General features: G+C 36.2%; 1 protein-coding gene across 2 annotated transcripts in view; it reads left to right on the plus strand.

The window, feature by feature from the left end:
* The first annotated feature begins 4,353 nt into the window (after positions 1-4,353).
* LOC145674279 (uncharacterized) overlaps positions 4,354-24,806 on the plus strand; it is a 29,042-nt gene continuing 8,589 nt past the window's right edge. The window contains exons 1-3 of one of the 2 annotated variants that reach the window (XM_081744126.1): positions 4,354-5,953; positions 21,111-21,167; positions 22,611-22,692. In XM_081744126.1, the coding sequence (XP_081600252.1) occupies positions 21,112-21,167; positions 22,611-22,692 (138 nt within the window). In that variant the 5' untranslated portion in view covers positions 4,354-5,953; position 21,111. The remainder of the gene's footprint in view (positions 5,954-21,110; positions 21,168-22,610; positions 22,693-24,806) is intronic. The other variant, XM_081744125.1, reaches the window with a different exon arrangement.

Raw genomic sequence — 24,806 nt, forward strand, 5'->3', positions numbered from 1 at the left:
GCGAATGGTCTTTTTGGCCCAAAATCCCGAATTTTTTATAATTTCCCGGGTTGAAATTGCATTTTCGTAAAAATGGCACTGCAATTATTTGTCTGCTTGTTAATACTATCAAATGATACCCATCTCCTTGTAGGCAACTGGTCCCCATTGCCCAAAATCCCGAATTATCAATAATTTCCCGGGTTAAAATTGGATTTTCGGGAAAATGGCATTGCAATTATTGATCTACTTGTTAATACGAATCCAATGATACCCATCGCACTCCTGTCGGCAACAGGTCCCTTTTGCCCAAAATCCCGAATTTTTAATAATTTACAGGGTAAAAATGGGATTTTCGGTAAAATGGCATTTCAATTATTGATCTACTTGTAAATACGAATCGAATGATAATCATCTCGATCCTGTCTGCAACTGTCGCTTTTGCCCAAAATCCCGAATTTTTATAATTTCCCGGGTTGAAATTGGATTTTCGTGAAAATGGCACTGCAATTATTGATCTACTTGTTAATACAAATCGAATGATACCCATCTCGCTCCTCTCTGCAACTGGTCTCTTTTGCCAAAAATCCCGATTTTTTTATAATTTCCCGGGTTGGAATTGGATTTTCGTGAAAATGGCACTGCAATTATTGATCTACTTGTTAATACGAATTGAAGGATACCCATCTCGCTCCTGTCTGCAACTGGTCTTTTTTGCCCAAAATCCCGATTTTTTTATAATTTCCCGGGTTGGAATTGCATTTTCGTAAAAATGGCACTGCAATTATTGATCTACTTGTTAATACGAATCGAATGATACCCATCTCGCTCCTGTCTGCAACTGGTCCCCTTTGCCCAAAATCCCGAATTTTTAATAATTTCCCGGGTTGAAATTGGATTTTCCTGAAAATGGCACTGCAATTATTGATCTACTTGTTAATACGAATCGAATGATACCCATCTCGCTCCTCTCTGCAACTGGTCTCTTTTGCCAAAAATTTCGAATTTTTTATAATTTCCCGGGTTGGAATTGGATTTTCGTGAAAATGGCACTGCAATTATTGATCTACTTGTTAATACGAATTGAAGGATACCCATCTCGCTCCTGTCTGCAACTGGTCTTTTTTGCCCAAAATCCCGAATTTTTTATAATTTCAGGGGTTGGAATTGCATTTTCGTAAAAATGGCATTGCAATTATTGATCTACTTGTTAATACGAATCGAATGATACCCATCTCGCTCCTGTCTGCAACTGGTCCCTTTTGCCCAAAATCCCGAAATTTTAATAATTTCCCGGGTTAAAATCTGATTTTCTAGAAAGTGGCATTGCAATTATTGATCTGCTTGTTAATACGAATTGAATGATACCCATCTTTCTCATGTCGGCAACAGATACTCATTGCCCAAAATTTTGAATTTTTAATAATTTCCCGGGTTAAAATTGGAATTTCGGGAAAACGGCATTGCAATTGTTGGAGAACTTGTTAATACGAATCGAATGATACCCATCTCGCTCCTGTCTACAACTGGTCTCTTTTGCCCAAAATCCGGAATTTTTAATAATTTCCCGGGTTAAAATTGGATTTTCGAAAAAATGGCACTGCCATTATTGATCTAGTTGTTAATGCGAATTGAATGATACCCATCTCGCTCCTGTCGGCAACTGGTTTCTTTTGCCCAAAATCCCGAAATTTTAATAATTTCCCGGGTTAAAATCGGATTTTCTAGAAGGTGGCATTGCAATTATTGATCTGCTTGTTAATACGAATTGAATGCTACCCATGTTGCTCATGTCGGCAACAGATACTCATTGCCCAAAATTTTGAATTTCTAGTAATTTCCAGGGTTAAAATTGGAATTTCGTGAAAATGGCACTGCAATTGTTGATCTACTTGTTGATACGAATCGAATCATACTCATCTCGCTCCTGTCTGCAACTGGTCTCTTTTGCCCAAAATCCCGAATTTTTAATAATTTCCCGGGTTAAAATTGTATTTTCGGGAAAATAGTACTGCGATTAGTGATTTACTTGTTAATACGATCTCTTTTAGCTTAACCGGCATAACCGTGGAACGTAAAACTTAAAGATTTCATTTTTTTTGTTAATTCGAATTGAATGATACCCATTTCGCTCCTGTCGGCAACTGGTCCCCATTGCCCGAAATTCCGAATTTTGAATAATTTTCCAGGTTAAAATTGCGTTTTTGGGAAAATGGCATTGCAATTATTGATCGACTTGTTAATATGAATCCAATGATACCCATCGCGCTCCTGTCGGCAACTGGTCCTTTTTGCTCAAAATCCCGAATTATTAGTAATTTCCCGGGTTAAAATCGGATGTTCGGGAAAATGTCATTGCAATCACTGAAAATCTTGTTAATAATAATTGAATGATTGCTACCTTTTCCCTATCGGCAACTGATCCCATTTGCCCAAAATCCCGAATTTTTAATAATTTCCCGGTTTAAAATTGGATTTTCGGGAAAATGGCACGGCCATTATTGATCTACTTGTTAATACGAATTGAATGATACCCATCTCGCTCCTGTCGGCAACTGGTCCCTTTTGCCCTAAATCCCGAATTTTTAATAATTTCCCGGGTTAAAATTGGATTTTCGGGAAAATGGGTTTGCAATTATTTATCTGCTTGTTAATACGTATCAAATGATACCCATCTCGTTCTTGTCGACAACTGGTCCTTTTTGCCCAAAATCCCGAATTTTGAATAATTTCCCGGGTTAAAATTGGATTTTCGGGAAAATGGCATTGCAATTATTGATCTAGTTGTTAATACGAATCCAATGATACCCATCGCACTCCTGTCTGCAACTGGTCCCTTTTGCCCAAAATCCTGAATTTTTAATAATTTCCCGGGTTAAAGTTGGATTTTCGGGAAAATGACATTTCAATTATTGATCTACTTGTTAATACGTATCGAATGATACCCATCTCGCTCCTGTCTGCAACTGGTCCCCATTGCCCAAAATCCCGAATTTTTAATAATTTCCAGGGTTAAAATTAGATTTTCGGAAAAATGGCATTGCAATTATTGATCTACTTGTTAATACGATCGAATAATACCCATCTCGCTCCTGTCTGCAACTGGTCCCTTTTGCCCAAAATCCCGAATTTTTATAATTTCCGGGTTAAAATTGATTTTCGGGAAAATGGCATACTAATTATTGGTCTGCTTGTTAATACGAATCGAATTATACGCATCTCGTCCTTTCCTACAACTGGTCCCCATTGCTCAAAATCTCGAATTTTTAATAATTGCCCGGATTAAAATTGTATTTTCGGGAAAATGGCATACCAATTATTCATCTACTTGGTAATACGAATTGAATTATACCCATCTCGTCTCTGTGAAAGTAGATTCCATTCTATGAAAGTAAATACGTGGAATAATGGTATAGTAAGTGCACATATTCTTTTCCGTTAAACAGTTTAAATTTTTAAGTATGTGGATTTTCTAAGCTTGTCTCTACTAGTGACATTATAAGCATATTAAATTTTTAAATGTTATAAACAAATTAGATTGGGTAACTGCCAGAAGATACATTTCTCACCAATTTATCAATTTTTGCGCATACATATTTATGTTCACAAAATTTGCAAGATACTGAATTATCTTTATAATTTTGCACGTAACATTGCCACACACGATCTTTCGTGCTACCTATTTCTCGAAATTTCATGCGTTAGTTGACAATAAAGAGAAGTCCGAGTACCTCTTTAGAAATTCGAGTTAGAGACAGGAGACAGGCGATTACTAACGGTGCTTCGGGGTGTATTAATAGTACTTCATCTCTATTTCTACATTACTTTAAAAACTTCTTTCTTTTTATCATTAGTAGGCCTAAATTAGTACTTTGCTACTTTTTAGTGGAAATGGAAATGGAACTAATAAATCATATGATTAGTTATATAAATTACAGTCAACAAATTTTATTGTTTTAACCTCCAAATTATTTAAAGCCTAGAAGTAAATCATAGTAAAGGAAAATAAAGTAATTAGTCATACGGTTCTTATAATTTGGAAGATAAAATAAAGATATGGAAATAAATTCCTTCCCGGGAATTTATATGCCAGGGAAAAAACCTGGGAATATTTCCATATTTTATTTTCCTTCCCGCCGGGAATATTCCCACTGCCCATCACTACTCCTTCCCCTATTCCTTCTCCTACTACTACTTATACTATGGATCCGTATAGTAAAACTGGACGTTATTATTATTATTTATCTGTTATTATTATTATTAGTCTATTATTATTATTATTATTATTATTATCTAGTAAATATTACAACGGAAATTCAAAAGCAAAATTGAACTTTCTGAATCTCGAGGTAGGATTTTATAATTTTTGATATTGGCAACACTGTTTAGCACCAATATGGAGAATATGAGTATAGTGGACTGAAATTGAGTGTTTCGTATTTATTTGCGTCTTAATGTCTTACGAGAGCAACAAGCCATTGGGAACATAAGTAGTATTTATTTGTTATTAATGAGTGTGCGAGTTTCAAAATAGTACTACATTCGAGCAAAATGGAATTTTGTTTCAGTTTTCTTGTGATTGACAGTGTCTGTTCAATATATTCCTACTTTGTAAAATATTGTAATTATAAAAGGAGAAAAAAAGCTTGAATATACGCAAACGATATATATATGTTTTCATACAACAGAACTATAATTTAATAAACAGCTCAGAACTTGTTACGTTATAAGGACGGAAGTAAGTATCTTGATGTTTTAAAGTTTGTTGAACTCTTATTTAATGCTAAAGACAATAATTGAACAAGTACAATATAGTGTACTTCATTTCCGGAATCATTTTTACAAAAAGCTGTTCAAGAAATTTCCCTCTACATCGTTTGTTGCTAATAGATCTCTTTGAAAACTATAAATTCATTTCACTCATGCAATAGAAATAATGTTTCCAAATTGTACTGTCTCACTTTAGAAGCATGAATGGTGCCAATAGCAGGTCAAATTCCGAAACTGGTTTCAAATTGATGGTAATAGTTAAGAACAGCTACTTCTCATCTCCCGTGCACGAGGATACATCTTACTGTTGCACTACCTAAACACCCTAAGTACAAGGGCAAGAACTCAGTCTATTATCTACTTTTTAACATCCTTGATAGTCAATGAATAATTCCTGAAAGTATGGCGTTTCTCGTCCTTCCCTAAATGGGAAGTACGACTCCTTAACTATAACCAAATTGATGAAACTGTAAATTATATGTGGTTGGTATCTGATACGATTCGTACATCCTTAGTGTGGACATTGTGTGGAAGTATATGGAGATAAGAAGTAGAGTAATTCTAAATTTCAACATTTATTTCTGGTGGCTCCGCTGAACTTCACCTGTACCGAGGGTTGTATTGTAATGTCCATACAAGTATTTTGCGGAAGCAAAATAAAATGACTACTGAAAAAATTGTAATTGCTTGACTTTCATCTCGAGTGGCCACCCTGAACATTACCTGTGCCAAATTGTGTGCTTCCATGTAGCTCACGGTGAATATTTTGGAAAAAGCAATGAGATAATTAGTGGGTGGACAATGTATTCTTAAAACAATTGTTTCTAGAACCTGCGTGGTACTTCCTTTCTATTTATGCTCAGCAGTGACGTAGAAAACAAAATATTAGAGAAAAATAAACATTACAATACTAATAAGATGTACACAAAAATGAGATGTACGTGAAAGGATCTTGAGATTGAAGAGTTGCACGAACACGCCTCTTAATGAAATTCTGCATATGCTACTAACATTCAGCGTTACTTTGTTGCTGTTCGTAATTTTGTTACATATCTCACTTCTAAAACTGAGTTTTGAGGCTAAAGTAATTTGTAAGTTTTAATGGCATTCAGAGATTTTCGAGCTATTATCTAGAGCGTGACTTTTTTCTGACCTGGCACCACTTCTCTGTACACGCACGGCTTGGGGTTTCAGAAGTACTGAGGTATGTATTATTTCTTAAGTGAAATGTATTAAATAATGTATCAATGCATGTTTTATAGTTAAATTTTGCGCAAAATTCTTGAATTGATTGTGTAAGATACTTTTTTATATATTTCGTAAGTGATGTCATGCCGTGTTACATGAGATAAAGTCAAAATTTTAATACCTATTCTGTACGCGTGTGTTAGTGGAAGACGAAACCAATTGGTAGTTCTCGATAATTTGTGACTGTACACTGGACGCCATTAGCTTCAGTGTATTTTTTACTTATTATATTTTCTGTATAGCTAAAGAATATGTGTGGCATTCGTTACTTTTCCCTCTCAACCTAAGTGCAAGACTCTTAACGTCAACTTTTCGGTTCCATACAATATGTCTACCAGGTATAGTAAGCAATGACTGGTGTGATTCGTTTATTTTCATGTAAATAAGTTTCCCTTCTTGACTAATCTTTGATCTATTTGCTCCTCCAAGCACCCTCTTTCAGAAAATTAATTATAAGTTGAAATTCTTTTTCAGTATATAATGCAAAATATAACCGTTGTGATTTTCATATGCAGGCCACAATTTCGGAACTAAGTGAAAACATGTGAACAAGAAATAGCGGAAATACGTGTCGCTTGACTGACAACTTTCGTTTCATGTTATAGTTTCGGCGCATCTAAAGAATGTGTCTGCCGTAAGAAAATCTCGATGCTTTTGAAAGTTACATTCTTGGTTCATATATTGTACCTTGCACCACTGTACTGCCGGCGGCACATGAAAGTAATCACTCTATACGAATTGCCATCTGTGCAAATATCGCCTCAGTTACATTAATTCTGCTGGTTCACTTTAAAGACGCCATTTGAAATCATGTTTGAGATATTAGGTTCAGGTGTAGTTTAGGTGATCGTATATGAATTCATGTTATATTTCAATTTTTATGTGACACCATTACACTGTTTCGTGTCAGTTATATTTGTCGGTGCAGATTATGTTTCGGACGGTTTAAGTGTTATAGGGGGGGTTATTTAATTCCTGTTCCGAATCAGTTGTTAGCCTGAAGGCTCACTTGGTACTGATTACGGTTCGCTGTTTGTGACTTTGGTGACAATAAATGCAATGTAGACGTACGGCATAAAAGCTACAATGTATGAATCACGAACCAACTTGTGCTAGGTGTCCACTAAAAAGGGCGAATACTATCTATCCAAGTCAATGCAGGGGTGCCCGAGTGGTAGCGAAGAGCTGCATCCGTAGTGAGCAGGCGCGTTGACGACGGCGGGTATACGTATGGGCAAGGTCGTTTACAACGGCTCACTTGGACGGTGTTATGCGTCATTTGACTAAGCGCCAAAACATGGTTCTGAGATATTAAAGGAGACAGTCATGTTACCATTACGATCTAGTTGTTGGCGCTTGATCGATCAGCTTTTCATGAATGTTTAACATTATTTAGATTGTCTCCTACTCAGGGATGTAAGAATCTCCAAAATCAAAGGACGGTGCTTGCTCAATTGATGCATAACACCGTCCAATGTCAGTATCGGCTCCGGAGCCGTCGATGGATTTGTGAGAGAGATTAAATGCTATCCGTTATGGGTATATGCAATTCTCATATACTTCGTTAACACAACGGTGCAAAGACGTCGACCAAGTTGCGGTATGTTGCCTGTAGGAGCAAGAATTCTATCTAAGCCACATGAGGATAGCGAGAGTCTTCAGGGCCCACGCGGGAATGCGTCAGTATAGGTCAGGCGCCTCAGCGATGGTGGGTATGCGCGTAAAAGGAGATTTTGTAAGGGAAATATTCGTACTTCATTTGTACATTTTAAAAGGCTGCTGAATAATTTAATAATTTAAAACCATATCTTGCACTAAATAATTATCTTTTTGTCACTTCACTTCTTCATTGCTTCCTTAAGGACTAATATATAGTTGACAGTATGCACATTGCATTATGTATTTCTACATTCTTCGGCAAATTAGAGATTCCGCTGTAGTCTGATTACGTATGCACTTCTCTTTCGAAATCAGAATAGGTATTTCTTCTGTACATTTTGCAAATCTGCAGTCTCCTAATGTCGATCAGCACCAGCAAATTATAAGTTTTATATTAGTGATCTACTGCTGCAAGAAATTTGCGATGACTGATATTAAGAATTGTTAACATGGCACAGATTAACTTAGGGAAAGCTACCGGACATAAGTCTTTAAGATTATTTCCATATTGTTTTATTTATTGGCATTTCTCAAATTCAGCTGTACCGCAATACCCCACGTGTCATAGGTGAAGTTGAGAAGGGCCAGTAATGGTGAGTATAACGCGTAGGGAAGGCAAATGCAAAAACTACTCATTAACCTAGTTATCACTGCATCCTAATTGTACATATGTTCTGGTGTAAGTAGAAGCAAAAATTAGAACCCGTGTGGGGATGCATCTCTAGGAACAGACGCCTTAGTAACGATAGGTATGCACATAATGCAAGAAGTGCGAGAAGCATGGTCACTACAAGATGGCTTTGCATCACGATTTTATAGGGCACCGAAAAATGGGGCGGGCGATGTTTAATATCGGTGTGGTTCAAAATACCTTATGAAGTGTACATAAGTTTTAGGTACGTGAGAGATTAGATTGTAAGTACTTTCTTGACTGAGTGTTACATGGTAATTGCTTTGTTGTATTTCCTGCAAGTTAGTAGAGTGCGCCCGCGCATTTTTAAAATAAAGAGTTGCACTCTGAATTTTAATGTGCTTCGTTTTATATATATATATATATATATATATATATATATATATATATATATAAATATATATATATATATATATACGCTCATGGTTCCGCTCACTATTAGTTTTTGTTTTCACTTCAAAGTGATCTTGGTTTTGTTTTTTATAGCTGGTTTAACTTCCGGTTTTGACTCTTTGAATCTAATTAAGTGAATTGTCAGCGATGTTGAATAGCTGTTATATAAAATCTGCAGTACATATAAAGGAATCGGTGCAAAAACAAAAGATTTATATCTAAGAACTATATATATATATATATATATATATATTCTTTAGGAACCATGTTTTGGAGCAGTTAATATGGTGACTTTTATTTTCTTATAATATATATCGGTAACTAACTTCCCTTTAACTTGCTTAATGTAGTATTTGAATGTGAGTAAGTATCCGAAACTAGTTCTTTACGAACCGATATTGTGAATCAGTTTGCTAAACGATTTTCCTGCTGGCAAGAAGTTATTTTTCAATTAAGTCCTTACGTGATTTTACTAAATGATATGATAGGATGCTTACTTAACAATACTGTATGTGAAATAGTGATCTTACACTCCAATTAAGAACTTTTTTTTAATTGATCGTTCACATCTCAGGGTTTCCTTGTCATCTCGATCAGTACGTGACGTAACTATTAAGAAGTTTTTCGCCAGGCTCCCATAATTTTTTTCGCGCTTAAAAAAAGACACTGTTATAGATTGTTAACACAAAAAGATACTTAAATATCACTCCTGCTAGTTTTTTTTTTTTTTTTTTTTTTTTTTTTTTTTTTAAGTTAGATTCAGGTCCATTTTAGGAGATCAGGTATCAATTCATGTTATATTTAGGGCTACTATTTTTTATGAAGGAAATGTGCTCTAGGCACGTTTACACAGTTTCTTGTGAGAGGTACATTTGACTGTGCAATTTAACTTCGTAGAGTGTAACGCTAGTTGGCTACTAAAAGGCACGAAATCTTCCTAACCGAGTCAGGGCAGAAGCGCAGCAGGGGGGGGGGGCGGGGGAACTGGTGCATCCGTAGGAAGCATGTGCGTCAGTAACAGTGGGTATATACATAAACGAGTTCGCTTACACGGCTCTCTATCAGTCACCGGCTGTGGAGCCATTGATGACTTTGGGAGAAATGCAAAATGCTATCCGTTATAGGTATAAATACATCGTCCTTACATACGTCGTTAACACGATAGTGCAAAAGACATCATCCAACTTGAGGTAAGTGTCTAAAGCGCGTAAGGGTAAGACAAAGTTTGTTGGCACGCGCGGGTATGTGTCCGTAAGCAAAACCACGTCAGCGATTTTGGGTATGCGGGTAAACGATGTTCAAAAAAAAAAAGTTCCATGTATTTGTGTACAGTTTAGTAGACTGCTGTTGCATATGAGAAGAAATTAAAATTTTACCTTGCATTAAAACATTACTTCCACTACGTTGTTCCTCATTATCGCTTAGGGATTTAAATATAGCTAAAGGCACATGTATTACGTATTTCCACAATACTAGTCATTTCAAAGGTGAGATTCCGATGAATTCTTAATACTTGTACATTCTACTTTCGAAACCAGAATAGATATGTGAAGCAATGTGTGAAGCTAGAGTTCATCAACCCTTCAACTGCTTAGTTGGGAGAAATACATTATCAGTTGTTTTTTATTTACGCTGGTAACGAAGTATATCTATACGTATTTCTTTTTTAAAGAAAAAAGTTATGACTCCACGATCCAATGTAAAAATTATTTAATATTCGCGCATCGATAATAATGATATGGAATCATCGAACAGTACACAATTAAATTAATAATAGCTGGTGCGTAATAAGATTGGTTGGGTTGAGTTCAACCTTAGCGTCCCTCTTAGGAGCGAGGCTGAGGCTTAGATATATACCTAAACGTGGAATCCAAACGATATGAGGTCCCACCGCGAATCGAACCTGAGTGTCTGTTGCGCCAACCATGTAGCCAGAAATGAGCTTGTAGGTGCTTAAGTGTAGTTTAAGGTTAGTATTCTACTGTATTTCATTCGTATGTGACGTTTGTAGTCTTTTGTGCCTTTGTACTTCTGTTGTATCCGAGAAATTCTTCTTTCTAAATTTATACTTGTCTTTGTCAACTGAATAATCATTTTCAAAAAGTGATTTACAAGAATGCATTGACGTAATCTAGATCACATTTATTGTTCTGTTGCTTTCTCTGTCTCTTCTAATTCTTACTATTTGGACTGAAGACTAGACCATGGCCAATATTGTAGCGGTACTGCTGTGTATTTCTGAATTCAAGACGAGGTTTTTCTTCCGCAATTTTGTGCTGAAAAATATGAGATGGTCTGGCTTTCTCTACATATGGCGTGGAAGTTTTCTTTACTGAAAGAATCACGAGCTTCCATTAGTATCTAACTTTACTCTCTTTCTCGACTGTCGCTTTACCTTTGAACGTTCTCAGATTCACTGACCCCTTCCAATAAGGAAGTGTATGGAAAGTCTGTATCTGATTCATTTTATGTGCAGTTTCATAGTGAATTCTGAAAATATACCCAGTATGTGCTGTTTGCTGAGCACAAAGCCCATTTATCTCAAGCCGGGTTCGAACTAGGCTCCCCACTTGTCAGAGGTTAGCGCTCTACCACTGAGCAACCGTGACCTTCTGTCATGTAGTTTGGAGAAGTTGCTGTGAAAACGTTTAATTGTGACACTGACAGTGGTCCGTCCTGCCACAGGGTTCTTGTATCATCACTTTTGAGTCATTCTATTTCAAATGAACCAATGATAAATAATGCATGGTCTCAGATTTTGATAATATCTTGTACATTTAAAGACTTGGTTGCAAATAGTTATTTTCCAAAATAAAACTTTTCCAGTCCTCATAGTTAATTAGTAATTAATTACACAATCAGCTTCAAGGTCACAACTCAAACACGGCTGCTTTTGCATTTTGTTGTATATTTCCATAACCATGAGAGCTATGAAGCTAAAAATTTGCAGTCAAAACTAATGAATACTATGTAGGTGTAAAGTTATAGCAGCATTTATAGTCCCAAGTTCGACCCCCAGAATGAGCATGTGGTGAAAGTTGTACACTCATGTCCAAAGTTATTGTCGCATATCTATAAATATGTTGTTGTAAAAATATAATTTGATAACGAATTCGCCCGATATTTCTTATAATGTAATTATGTGTATAATCTGCAAAGACATGTATGTGGCAAATTTCATGTCAAAAGAGCAGTAAATAAGAATAGCAACAAGAAAATAAGATTTTCTTGTCCCCATTTAGCAACATTTTGTTTTACTCATTCTAATTTTCCTATTTATAATTCTTTTCCTATGCAATTTACTATAAATATACATTTCCCGATTATACACATAGTATCAGTATTAAAAGTACCCTGCAACATCATTATCAAATTATATGCTTACAAGAAGACAGCTATAGATATGCGACAGTTATTTTGGACATGAGTGTACATGTGTGAAATTTATCACAAGGTTAAGAAATACCTATATTTTCTGTGAATCAAATTTGGTTGTGGGTATTTGAATCTAAGATCCCTAAAAACCCTAAATATGTCTTTTGCCTCATAACGAGCTTCTAAAATATTGGTGTAAGCTATTTGATACTGTATAACTTTTATTACAACTATTCCACACAGTAACCTACAATCATAGCAAAAAATAACAGTTGACTTATGTATTAACCATCAGCATTGTACAATGTATTAGTGTTTACTGAAAGTCTTGAATAACTGGTTAATTTTATTAACAGTCTCCTGTGACACACTGTGTGATCTTCCACTAGCTGTGATAGAAATGTGGTCTGTTGCATCAATAAGAATGTGAACGGCTGGCACCCATACGATATCGTCGGTTCCAGGTCAGTGAGAAGTGGAAGCGGGCCCCGCAGGTTGTAATAACTTTGTCTTGTAGTCCTGATATTCCTCTGAACACTCCAGCATCATGCCAATCCACCATTTGCAGTTATAGACACAAGCTACAAATTTTCGTGGATCCAAGACTTTTACTTCTGATATTTTCTGTTTGTGTTATCTACTCAAACTCTGTGTAGGTGTTCCATTCGTGTAAAGGAAATTAGTCCAATTTATTAAACGTATTTCACTGTCACGAATGAGAGCATGAATATTTCTTGTTCCAGATATTGTTTTCACAGGGATAAACCGATTTTCTTGTGTCGTGCGATGCTGCTGAACATTTTCATTTGATAAAAAAAAATATCTGATGAATCTGATATTATCCACAGCCCATTTATAAAACTGCTGTGCATTTAATATTTGGTTCGCAGTTGTCTTCTGTAAACTTGCACATATTAGAAGTTTCATTTTGGCCCTTAGGTCCTAATACCCAAAACCATATTTGGTTCACACGAAATATAGGTATTTCGTCAACTTGTGCTAAAATTTCACCTACAACTTTCACCACATGCTCATTCCGGGGCTCTTCTGGAAACCTGTACCCGGTTGAAGGTCCATGTGGAGACATAAACAGCACTTCAACTTCACGTAATCCATGATTTATTCATAATATTTCTGCTACTCACCACTGGTTATTATTTATGTATGTAACAAAAGTTCCTTTTTTGCAGCTTATTAAATCGCAGAAGCTCGATTTTGGGGGGAGACATGAAGTTAGTTCATGGTGACCCGTTACTGATAAAAACTTCGCCATTTTCCGAAAGCCAAAGGTGACTTCGTTCAATACCTGTTACCAGTCTCACTTTTTTTTTTTCTATTTCCGTTCCAGGCAACAAAACGAGAGTAATACCCGGAGTTTGTATTTGCACTGTATTCACGAATTCTGCAGTTTTAATACTGTGTATCTGTTTTTGCCTAAGGTTATGCCGCGATGCCATATTCTTTATAGCCCCACACACCCACCCCCGATATCGTCGCAGAGACTCTTGCATGGCCGGTTTCACTGAAAAACCACTGCTTTATCGGACCTGTCTGCATCTCGAACATCTGAAAGCGATTTTTAAAGTGGGATGCAGCACCATCAGAAATCACTGACACGGTGTGAATCCCTTAGAGTGGAACGAATGCCATATGAAAAACAATGATTTCGTTAAAAAAAAAAAGTGCCACTTTCTGTTTTCGTATCGTACGTTGCTGGTTTAACTGTAAGGATTGTAATTTATGACTACATCAAGAAATTCCAAGGAGAATTAATTGCTACCGAAAAGCATCGTATAAAATTTCAAGACACAAATTCTATTTTACTTCATGTGGACTTCGCTGAAAACTGGACTGTTATTCTGCAAAGTGAAATTCAGAGTTATCACCGAAAAAACAAGCAAATTTACGTCAGTGGTATATTATTATGAAACAACTGACAGTTTTGTTGTAATAAGCAACGACATAACGCACGATTCGACTCATGTACTCATAGCCATAGACAAGATTTTAAAAATACTCGAAGGAAAGATAAAACAGAATAAGGTTCCAATACGTGAAAATAAGTGTCTACAAATTCCCAAACCGTGTCAGTGATTTCTGATGGTGCTGCATCCCACTTTAAAAATCGCTTTCAGATGTTCGAGATGCAGACAGGTCCGATAAAGCAGTGGTTTTTCAGTGTAACCGTCCATGCACGAGACTCTGCGACGGTATTGGGGGGGAGGGGGTTGTAAAGAATATGGCAACGCAGTATAACCTCAGGCGAAAACAGATACACAGCATTAAAACTGCAGAAGAATTCGTGAACATAAGGCAAGTACAAATTCCGGATATTACTCTCGTTTTGTTGCCTGGAACTGAATTCGACAATTTCCGGGGAAAAAAAAATGCAGGAATAGGGAAGTTTGCGACCGGTAAATGGTATTCAACGAAGTCACCTTTGGCTTTCGGAAAAAGGCGAAGTTTTTATGGCAGTAACGGGTCACCATGATCTAACTTTATGCTTTCCCCAAAATCGAGCTTCTGCAATTCAAAGTGTAGATTTAAGAAGTCTGCAAAAAGGAACTTTTGTTACATGCATATATGATAACCAGTTGTGGATAGCAGAAATATTATGTATAAATCATAAATTACATGAAGTTGAAGTGCTGCTTATGCTTCCACATGAACCTTCAGCAGTGACAGGTTTCCAGAGGATCATAAGAGCAGTGCTGTGCCGTGGAAAATCACCGCCCGGGGCGAGAGTATACGACGTTGCCCCAATAAATATATTGCAACTAATTTTTCCTCTATTTTTTCCCTTTTTCTCCCGAATTTTGCGTCCCCTTTATTTCGGCGTCCGGGGCCGTCACCCCGCTCGCTCGCCCGCTCCACGGAACAGTACTGCATAAGAGAAGTGAAAATAAGTGTTTTGTGACTATTGACAATGTGCTACGAGTTGTGAGTGCCAACACCTGTTGGAGCATCTGCACGGTTACACGCTGTTAGTGAAGAAGACACCAAGCAAGCAAATGATTGGTTCATGTCAATATATATATATATATATATATATATATATATATATATATATATATCAGTGAAATTTTGTTTCGGAAAACCATTTTAAATACGTGAACATAAAATATTTGTGTTCCGTAATTGAATTTCCATCTCAGATTACTTCGGTTTAAAAAGAAAAAATTGATGAATAGGGGGAGACTCATTTTACTATTTCAAAGAGCATTTTTGATCAAAATAATAAAAAAACAGCAAGGAAAATACTTTTGTTCGTTATTTAATCAATGTGAACCACAAATATCATCAAATTATTACACTTTTATTGTTTCCAGTGTTGCCAGCTGTGACGTGAAAGTTAACGGAACTTCAAAAGGCCGTAATTAATTCATGAAGCATTTGTCGAGAATGGTTTTTGGTATGTTTATTATTCATGTAAAGTTGAACAATTTGAGAAAATTTCAGAATTTTAAAATATGGTGTTTTCGAGAAAATGGCGCCCAAAAATGGCGATTTTTCAAAATTTCACAATTTCTCGAATTTTTTGCGACGAAATGGTTGCGCACAGAAGCAGCATATATATATTCGGAAAGCAGGTAACTAGGTCTTATCAACCTTGAAAACAGAATTTTAAAATTCGAACCGAAAGTGCTCGCAAACTTCGACTTTTCAGATAAACTGACGTTCATTCGTTTATTTATGTACAAAAAGATATGCATGCGCAAACGAAATTATAATAAAATATGGTTTATTTATATCCCTATGTACATACCACAACAAGAATTATAACTCTACCTGTCTCCATAGCTGAATGGTGGGGCTCCGAAGTTGACCATTTTCCATGTTCCCTACAATTCATAAATTGTACTCCCCGTGTTTGATGGCCCATTACTTGGCGGGAATTTTTTTTTGCGACAAAACAAAAGAATTTGGATATCTTAAAAACATAAGTAGTTGCTATAATTTTTTTTATTTATTTGTTTTTATTTTATTTATTTATTTATTTATTTATTTGCCTTAGTTGAAATGGAAGGCACCGATACATTCCTGTTTATATTTAATCAATAACAAAGAAAGAAAGAAAGTACTGTACTAAGTATTGGTCTGTTTAGAATCTGCAGTATGACGTTTTAATTTAAGGCGGTACTTACCACTTAGTTATGTTAAGGAAAATACCTAGGAGAATAAGGAAAATTACATGTTCAATTCTAGGAATAAAATCTTGAAATATATTACGATCGTTACACAGAAAGTGCTCCTAAGAGTAGGTTTCCATTTTAAACGAATCTTGTACCTGTCATAAAACTAACTTGCAACCCGATCTTTCTATTTACTGTTTACATACTACAACTTCTTGAAAGCAAGAAAGGTATGTCCACCCATGCAGCAATGCACTCTAGTGGATAAATAGTGAACCTCCTTATTTAAAACGTGTATTTTGTCGCACTTCCCGTCCCTCTCCAAAAGAATTCGTTGTTTCGGAAGCCGCGAAACTGTTTTTTCCTTTTTGTGTCAGCGAGAGAGCGATAGCAGGTAGCAAGCAAGACGACCTAGAAAGTTGCACATGGTTCAACTCCTTGCAGGATGGAAAAAAATGTTGTATGACCCTTTCAAGACTATGTTTACATGGAGAAATATGGTAGAGTTTCAAGGTTTTTTTTTTTTTTTTTTTTTATGGCAGCTACGAGATTCATGTAGCGTGGCATCATGCCTTTAATAGCTTTAAGGATATCGTCCGCCTTCCATATTGTTTGCAAGCTCTATTGTCAATAAGTTAATCATTGATACACCTGCTACATTTTGCATGTACCCGTTGCCCAGCTTTTTATTGATTTTTTCTTTGTCCAGATTTAAAAGCGGATTCTTCGTTGTTATAGAAAAACCTCCGCGTAAAATCTGATAATTTTGAGTTTGATGAACCCGTTATCTTCATCCTTTGCTAATAACTGTTGTGTCACTTTAAGACAATGTTTCTAAATTTGACTAGGTACTAAAACATGTAAGAAAAGTGGATAAAAAATTAATGAAAATATGAATAACACTGAGTTTTCTAAATCTATTAATATATCGCAAGGGCGGTAGATGTCACACAAAGGTTTACAGAAGGGCGACTCTTATTTATTTTTTAATATTACGTATCGTTGCATGGAATATTTTTTAGCCCTCTTACAACCACCACATTGTTCTCTGAAAAAGAAATGATGATTTTTTTCTTTTCTTTGCTTTTCTTTTTTTCTTTTTTTTTTAAGAAAAAGGTTTTAACTAATTTTTCGGTTGAAAGTAGCTAACGGTTTATGGGAAATTAGTGATGAGTTTGAATTATAAGTGTTGAGAAGCTACTTAGAAGAAATGCTGTAGGTATTGCATCCAATAATTGAAATGGACTGTTCATGAATGTTCTAGTATAGAAGAGAACAATTCAAATGATAATGACTTTGGTATTTAACTATTATCAAATGCAAAGAATTCAGTGATTGTGGTTGAGGTAATGAACACATCATAAACCGAGTGGATGTGGAAACTACTAGGGATGTACCGATATATCAGTATCGGTAATATCGGCCACTTTTGGGAGTATCGGTATCGGCAAATGGACACCAATATTTACCGATATATTTTCCGAACTATTTTCAATTTGTTTAATATTAACAGTAACACTTATATTTCATCGATTACTTTTCTATTTTTAGTCCCTTGATGCCAAAATAGTAGTGAAGAAAAGCCAGAGGTCCTCAGTCAGGATCATGGGTACCCGAAGAAAATTTTCTAGGGAGGTCCATTCCATGGTTGCTATATTAAGTTTGGTATCTAATATATGTGGTTTGCTATATTACGTATACATTTTCGTGAGCCAGGGGGGTCCCACCCAGCCCTCCCCCTTCGGTCGCCCATGGTCAGGATAGCAAACCCGTAATTTGAATCCCAAACGAGACAGAGTTTTTGACTTAGAAGAAAAGGCTATCTAAGAAACCCACAAGACGCTTACTTTGTCACTATTTTATCCTACTTCCTGGTTGAAAACAATTAGTTCTACAGTTAATAAATAGTTTTATCGTTTTTGACTTCGCTTAAATAACCCTATTATTATTATTATTATTATTATTAGTAGTAGTAGTAGTAGTAGTAGTAGTATTAGTATGGTATACGCAGCAACACCTGGTTCAGCACGCATAATTTTGTAAATAATAACAATTTGTAACGGTAGTATCCATTTGCATTATATGTATGTAATAGAGACTAGTAAATACAATGTAACTATCAAAGTACATTATCACTCTAAATATCAATCACTGACTCTTAGAATTAAGTTTACACTGTATAAGTGTTTGCTGCTTCTTAGTTTATTTTATGTGACCTGGATTAAATTTAGAGGAAATATATTTTTTGTGTGGAACCTAATACGAAATTCTACTTTTTGTCTTGTTAAATTTTGGCTTATATCTAATATACGCTATTATAGTGTTCATCATTTCATTATTCTGAAAATTCTTGTTAATATATAAGAAATGTGTCCAAAAGTATCAGTATCGGGTATGGATGAAAAAGTGGTATCGGTACATCCCTAGAAACTACCCGCGATCAGGAATTTTTGACTGTACATCTGATTACTATATATATATATATATATATATATATATATATATATATATATATATATATATATATATTTGTTTTGTGACATTTTTATGTAATAATGATAATTTTCAATCGTACATTTTTCGTTTTACACAGATAATAAGAAATAGTAGTTAATTTATACATTGTATCATGTTATGTTCAGATTAGTGATTCAAGTGCTTGGAAAAAACGGTTCTTTTGTACGTTCAAACTTTAGTGAAGAAATAAAAGCACGTTCCACCTTTTCTTTTTCCAAATTATAAAACGAATATACAGACTGCTCAAAACAATTAGGGAGCAACTGAAATATCACACAATACCTTAAGATAGTGTATGGATAAGCTTGTGTTTGACTCATATATATCATACAAGAAGAAATGCTTTAAGATATACTGAAAAAATGGGGCACAGAAAACCTTGTTTACATGGCTTACGAAACAAGACGGTCATCTGTGCACCTCTCGAACTCCTCACAAACAGGCAAGGCAACAACACAGATTGTTCCTTAATATGGCGTATGATCACCTCGAATAGCCAACACAACCTCGCACCTGCGTGGCATGGATTCAGTAACATTATCGATGACCTCTTGGGGGATTTTGTTGGATTTACTGGCCTAGCGGCAATTCGTCTGCCAAGCATATCCCAGACATGCTCAATTGGATTGAGATCCGGAGAGCATGCTGGCCACTTCATTCGAGCGATACCCTAAGCTTTCAGCATCTCATCCAGTAACCGAGCTCTGTGAGGACGAGCATTGCCATCCATGAAAAAGAACGAATCACCAATGGCACCAGCATAAGGAAGAACCAGATGTTGCAGGATCTCATCCCTATACCTGAAAGCCGTCAAAGAGCCATTTCGGATGATGTGGAGCTCAGTACGCCCACCAATGCTGATTCCTGCCCACACCATCAGTCCACCGCCATAATACTGGGACTTTTCTCGCACAAACATGAGATTGTGTCGTGTTCCACACTCTCTCCAGAGGAAAACGTCGATTATCAGGCTCCACACTGAATCGAGACTCATCAGAGAACAAAACATTGCCCCATTCATTGCGTCCCCACCAACGGTGTTCCTTCGCCCACACTCTTCGATCAACACGGTGTCGTGCAGTTATGGGACACACACCATATGCCTACGTGCGTGGAGTCCACTTTCTCGAAGGTGATTGCGGACCGTTTGAGTGGATATTGCACGTCCTGTTGCTGTTCGGAAGGCTCGCTGGAGCAGAATTGCATTTTGACGCCGGTTTCGACGGGCTGTTAACAAGAGATAACGATCGTCTATGGTTGTGGTTGCTCGTGGACGGCCCTGTCCTGGTCTTCTTCGAACACTTCCAGTTATTTAAAATCAATTCCACAATCGGGAAATCACAATTTGTGCCACTCCTATGGTATTTGCCACCTCCCGCTGTGACTGACCAGCTTCCAACTTGCCGACAGCTCGCCATGCCAGCGATTGTGGCAAATCACGTTTTAGCGCCATTTCACTACGTGGATTTGTGTCGCACTAAACACAATGAGAACAAAGGTATCCTGGAGCTGGAATGTGTTGGAAACGCTACACTACAAAATGACCTCTGGTAGCGCCACGTCACCGATCACGTGCAAAGGTGTTTCAAACGGTTCGATTGCACGTTGTGCCTTCATGCTAGTCGTTTGTAATTCGAACTGGACCAGTTACAGTATTGTCACATTATTCGTAAGAAGTTTTACATGAATTTTCATCTGATCCCCTAATTTTTTTGACCAGTATTTATATATATATATACATATACTGCATTTTAAACTTATTGTTAGCTAGAATTGAATTTGTCATTGTTTTAAGGGAATATGTTCCATTTGAAATTCATTACACAAATCCCCTCTTAACAACAACCGATTCAATTGATGAATAAATTAAATCGTAAGTTAATAACGTTTCTGGAGCTGAAGTCATATTTTAGGTAGGAGGTTACGTGTAATAAGTATATCTGTCTGTATACCGAGCATTTATTGAGGCCGTTAAAATTCAAGCGGTAAAAGGTTAAAAACGATCTAAATTTTTATTACCTTTAAAGTAACCTCATACCTAAAATCGCCGTTCATGGCTTTAGTTATGTAAACTGAACATAAAGAATAAACTGAAGTTTACAAGAAAGAGTTTTCAGAAAGGAGAACAAGATGTAAGCGTAATTCTATGCTAAAATTAAAATTGGTTTGTATCTGTTCCGTGGGTTATTTATTAAGTAAATCATCTTATTCAAATTCGTTCGTCTTTTTCTTCTTCTTATTTTGTTATTTTTACTAATTTCTCTCTCTCTCTCTCTCTCTCTCTATATATATATATATATATATATATATATATATATATATATATATATATATTCTGTTTTCAGAATGCAGGAGGAAGAAGATGAGTTTGTTGACGCTAACCAGTTTCCCCGCTTTACGTGGTGAGTAGTCATTTTGATTTCTAGTGTCGAAGACAATTGTAAATTATTGTTTGCCATTGATTTATGTTTTCCATCAAGCAGGCAGGTAATAAATTCAAAAGTTCTTTTCTGTATCAATCTCTGCTCTGATAGGTTATGTGGAGGGGGAGGGAGGACACATGCCTTCGTATACACAGTGATCCTAAAGTTCCGTTACACTCCCTATCTATTTATGCATTTTACATTGAGGCCAAGTTATGGATCAGAAAAAAAAAAAAAAAAAAAACCGAAATGTGATAAACGAAGAAATTTTAATTTAATCCAGTGTCTGTGTATACACATCATTTTCGTAACGAAATTTACGCGTCGTAAGGCACGGTCTGGAATTCTACGCACATTGTGTGTGTGAACGTGGAAAATGCGTGCCGAAAAACTTCATTCAGTTCTTTGGGTGGTCACGTGTCCTGGCAAAATGTTGTTTGATGTAATTGCACAATTTGTTATCACACTACGAAAGATCAGGAATTCGGGATTAACCAAAAGTGCTGTAACTGTGAAGAACCACATCCGATTCATCTGTTAGAGCTCCTTCGTGGCTAAGAGGTTACCGTCCGCACCTTTGGCTTAGAAGATCCGGGTTCGATTCCCGGTGAGAGCTGATGTGGACGGATTCAACGTTAATCTTTAGGTCTATGTATCATATCGGCTCGCTTCAGAATGAGACGCTGAACACAAAATCAGATTAAATCAAATAATCTATCAGGTATTTCTCCACGTCAACCGAATAATGGGCTGGTTGATGTTCCATGTTGCTTAAACAAAACCCAAGCGATAAACCCTTCGACTTAAAGTTAAGGAACAAATTAGTCCGACAACATGGTGCAGTAGGTTTCACTATTGTAGCACACAGTATCTCCTCCTGTTCATGGGTGTAATGGAAGTTTTGGATTACCCTGTAGAATTCTTAGGCCTGGAACACCATGTGTGTGATCTCATCCCAGGCTACTTAAATTGTAATGGACAGTATCCTGTTTTCTCATTTCCTTCATTACACCAATTCTTTCGTAAAGCTCCCTTGGGGCTATATGGTTAGCATACACTACCCAGACACGGGAGACCGGGGCTCGATTCCTAATGGGAGCTCACGTGGTTCGAATTTTACGTTAAGCTGTAGGTCCACGTCTCATAACATTATAGCTTCGTTGCTAAACTCTAATTAGCCTACAAGTTAAACAGTTCTTTCGATATTCACTTATTGATTTATCTATCGTTTCAACCTACAGGACATAATCTCAAACAACGTAAACTGAAGGGTTCAATTTGATTTTTCGTACCTATCTACAATTGGGTACGATTTTATAAGTGTTTTTTTTTTCTTTCTTTTTTTTTGGGGAGGGAGGAGGGATATTATCTATATATAAAATATTACTTGGTTATTACTTTGTTTTATTTTCTTTCTTTTAGGAACGGGGGATATAACAGAACTCTCAGGCATTGTATCCAGCAAATGATGGAGGAACAGGCAGAGAGGCGGCGTGAGGATGATGTAAGTTCTTGTTGTGTGAGATCTATTAATTCCTTGTTCTCTTCAATATGGGAGCACCCAGAGCAACCATTGCGGTTGTTGTTCTCTCCCGAAAATAATTAATCCTGAGCACTTTCTTCCAAATGTTTTTCCATGTTTTCTTTGGATTGTTTCCAACGTATGAGGATCCAGAGAGTCGTTACAATGGTCTCCCTCTCTCAAACATTATCCAGACTTGAGATCGTCTAGCCAGACTACTCAGATTTCAAGATTCCTTTGTCAAAATGAGTGGGGTTAGGTTAGGTTCCCGTTCTACTCCTTCAAATTCAACTAAACCGGCCAACCCCACATTCTAATACTTCATCTGGGAAACATGTTATCAATAAGTGACATATCTATTCATACAAAAACAATATTGCTATTAGATACGTATATACTTCGTTTATTTCGTAAGGTTTATGTAACCCTCTCTGTGATGCTGATCACCATCTGGCATAACTGTAATAAAGTACAAGACTTGAAAACTTAATCATGGGTATGCGAGAGCATGGTATGTTGGTTTCTTTATTAAGAATATTGAGCCTTCTATGAGCGTTCTTGCTTTTTTTTTTTTTTTTTTTTTTTTTTTTTTTTTGACACCGTATAAAATGGTTCCATATTAGACCAAACTAATTAATGTGAAAATTTATCTAAATTGAATAATATCAACTTGAGTTGCAAGCTACCTCAAGTTTTGAATTCATTTACAGTATATAATATGAGGCAAAGGTACCTTGTAAGTTTTGAAATACAAATGTAAGACAGTAAACAGATAAAATCAAGATAATAACTGTTAAATGATTAAAGATAAGTTATAAATAATGTTAGGTGTGTGTTTGTGGTGAAAAATAACCCGAAAACATCTGTCACATAACCCCTTCTTACTAAAGTTTTTTTCTTTCTTTTTATCTGGATCCAAGATGGGAGATCTCAAGATCGAAGCCATGATGTGTTAAATATTAATAGATGTGGTTCAACCTGCATTACCCGTATCCTAAATGTAGTGTCACTACCTCTACCTGTTCTAAACTTACCAGTTACCTTTGCCTTATATTGCATAATGTAACCGTATTCAATACTTGAGGTCGCTTAATACATCATTTAATATTATTCAGTTGAGCTATTTTCTTCTCACGATGTACATTGGTCTGATAGGAAAACGTGTTAGAAGGAGGGGGAGCTTCAAAGAAAGAGAAAAAAGGTAGTCGTATTTGCGCGAAGGTCCACCCTCTATATATTGTATTTGCGCGAATGTAGGCTGCACTTTTTCCCTAAATTTTCACTGGAAAACTCATGGTGTGGCTCAGACCCGGACTGGCCAGGCTGGCTACCTGGCAATCACCAGGGGGCCCAACTGCTGATAAGTGGAGAAAAAACGAATAACGCCGAATGCTGAACATAAAAATAAAATGGTATTAAAAGAAAAAAAATCAATTGTAAGTTCTTGAAACCATTTGCTTGATTTTAGATACTTAAAATTTTCAGGATTACATTGTGTGAAAAAGAATATTCTATTTACAAGTACAAGGATCTTCAGGCTCATCTGAAAGCTAACAATCCTATTATAATTTACACTCATTGTATGGGCCATGTTTTAAATTTAGTAGTGGCTGACTCAACTATCAGTTGCTCTGAAGCAGAAAGTGTCTTTGCCCTTGTAGAAGAATCTGCAACTTTCTTCAACCATTCATACAAGAATATCTCTGTATGAGAAAAAGAGACAAAGAAGCGCCACTCAGGATCAGAAAAATTGTACAGATTACAGAAGATAGGTGCTATATGATGGTGGAGCAAACATATCCACAAGCCATTGTTGATTTTGATTTAAAATAAGACGAATTTCAGTCAAGTAAGCTTGCAAACTTCTTTTCAATTTTATTAGAACTGATAAATGGAAATTTTGATTGGAAATCTACATTTACAGCCTGTAATTTGATTTGAGAATGGAGTAAATTTGAAAATTTGTTTCTAGCATTTGTTTTGTTGGATCTTTGTTCTTCAGTGCCACTTATGTTAGTGTTTCTTCAAAGCAAAACACTAGATTACTCAAAAGCATGGCATTTGGTAAATACATTGTTGAGTCATGTAATCAAAAA

The sequence above is a fragment of the Thermobia domestica genome, chromosome 17, assembly GCF_964235325.1.
Source record: "Thermobia domestica chromosome 17, izTheDome1.hap1.1, whole genome shotgun sequence".
NCBI lineage: Eukaryota > Metazoa > Arthropoda > Insecta > Zygentoma > Lepismatidae > Thermobia > Thermobia domestica.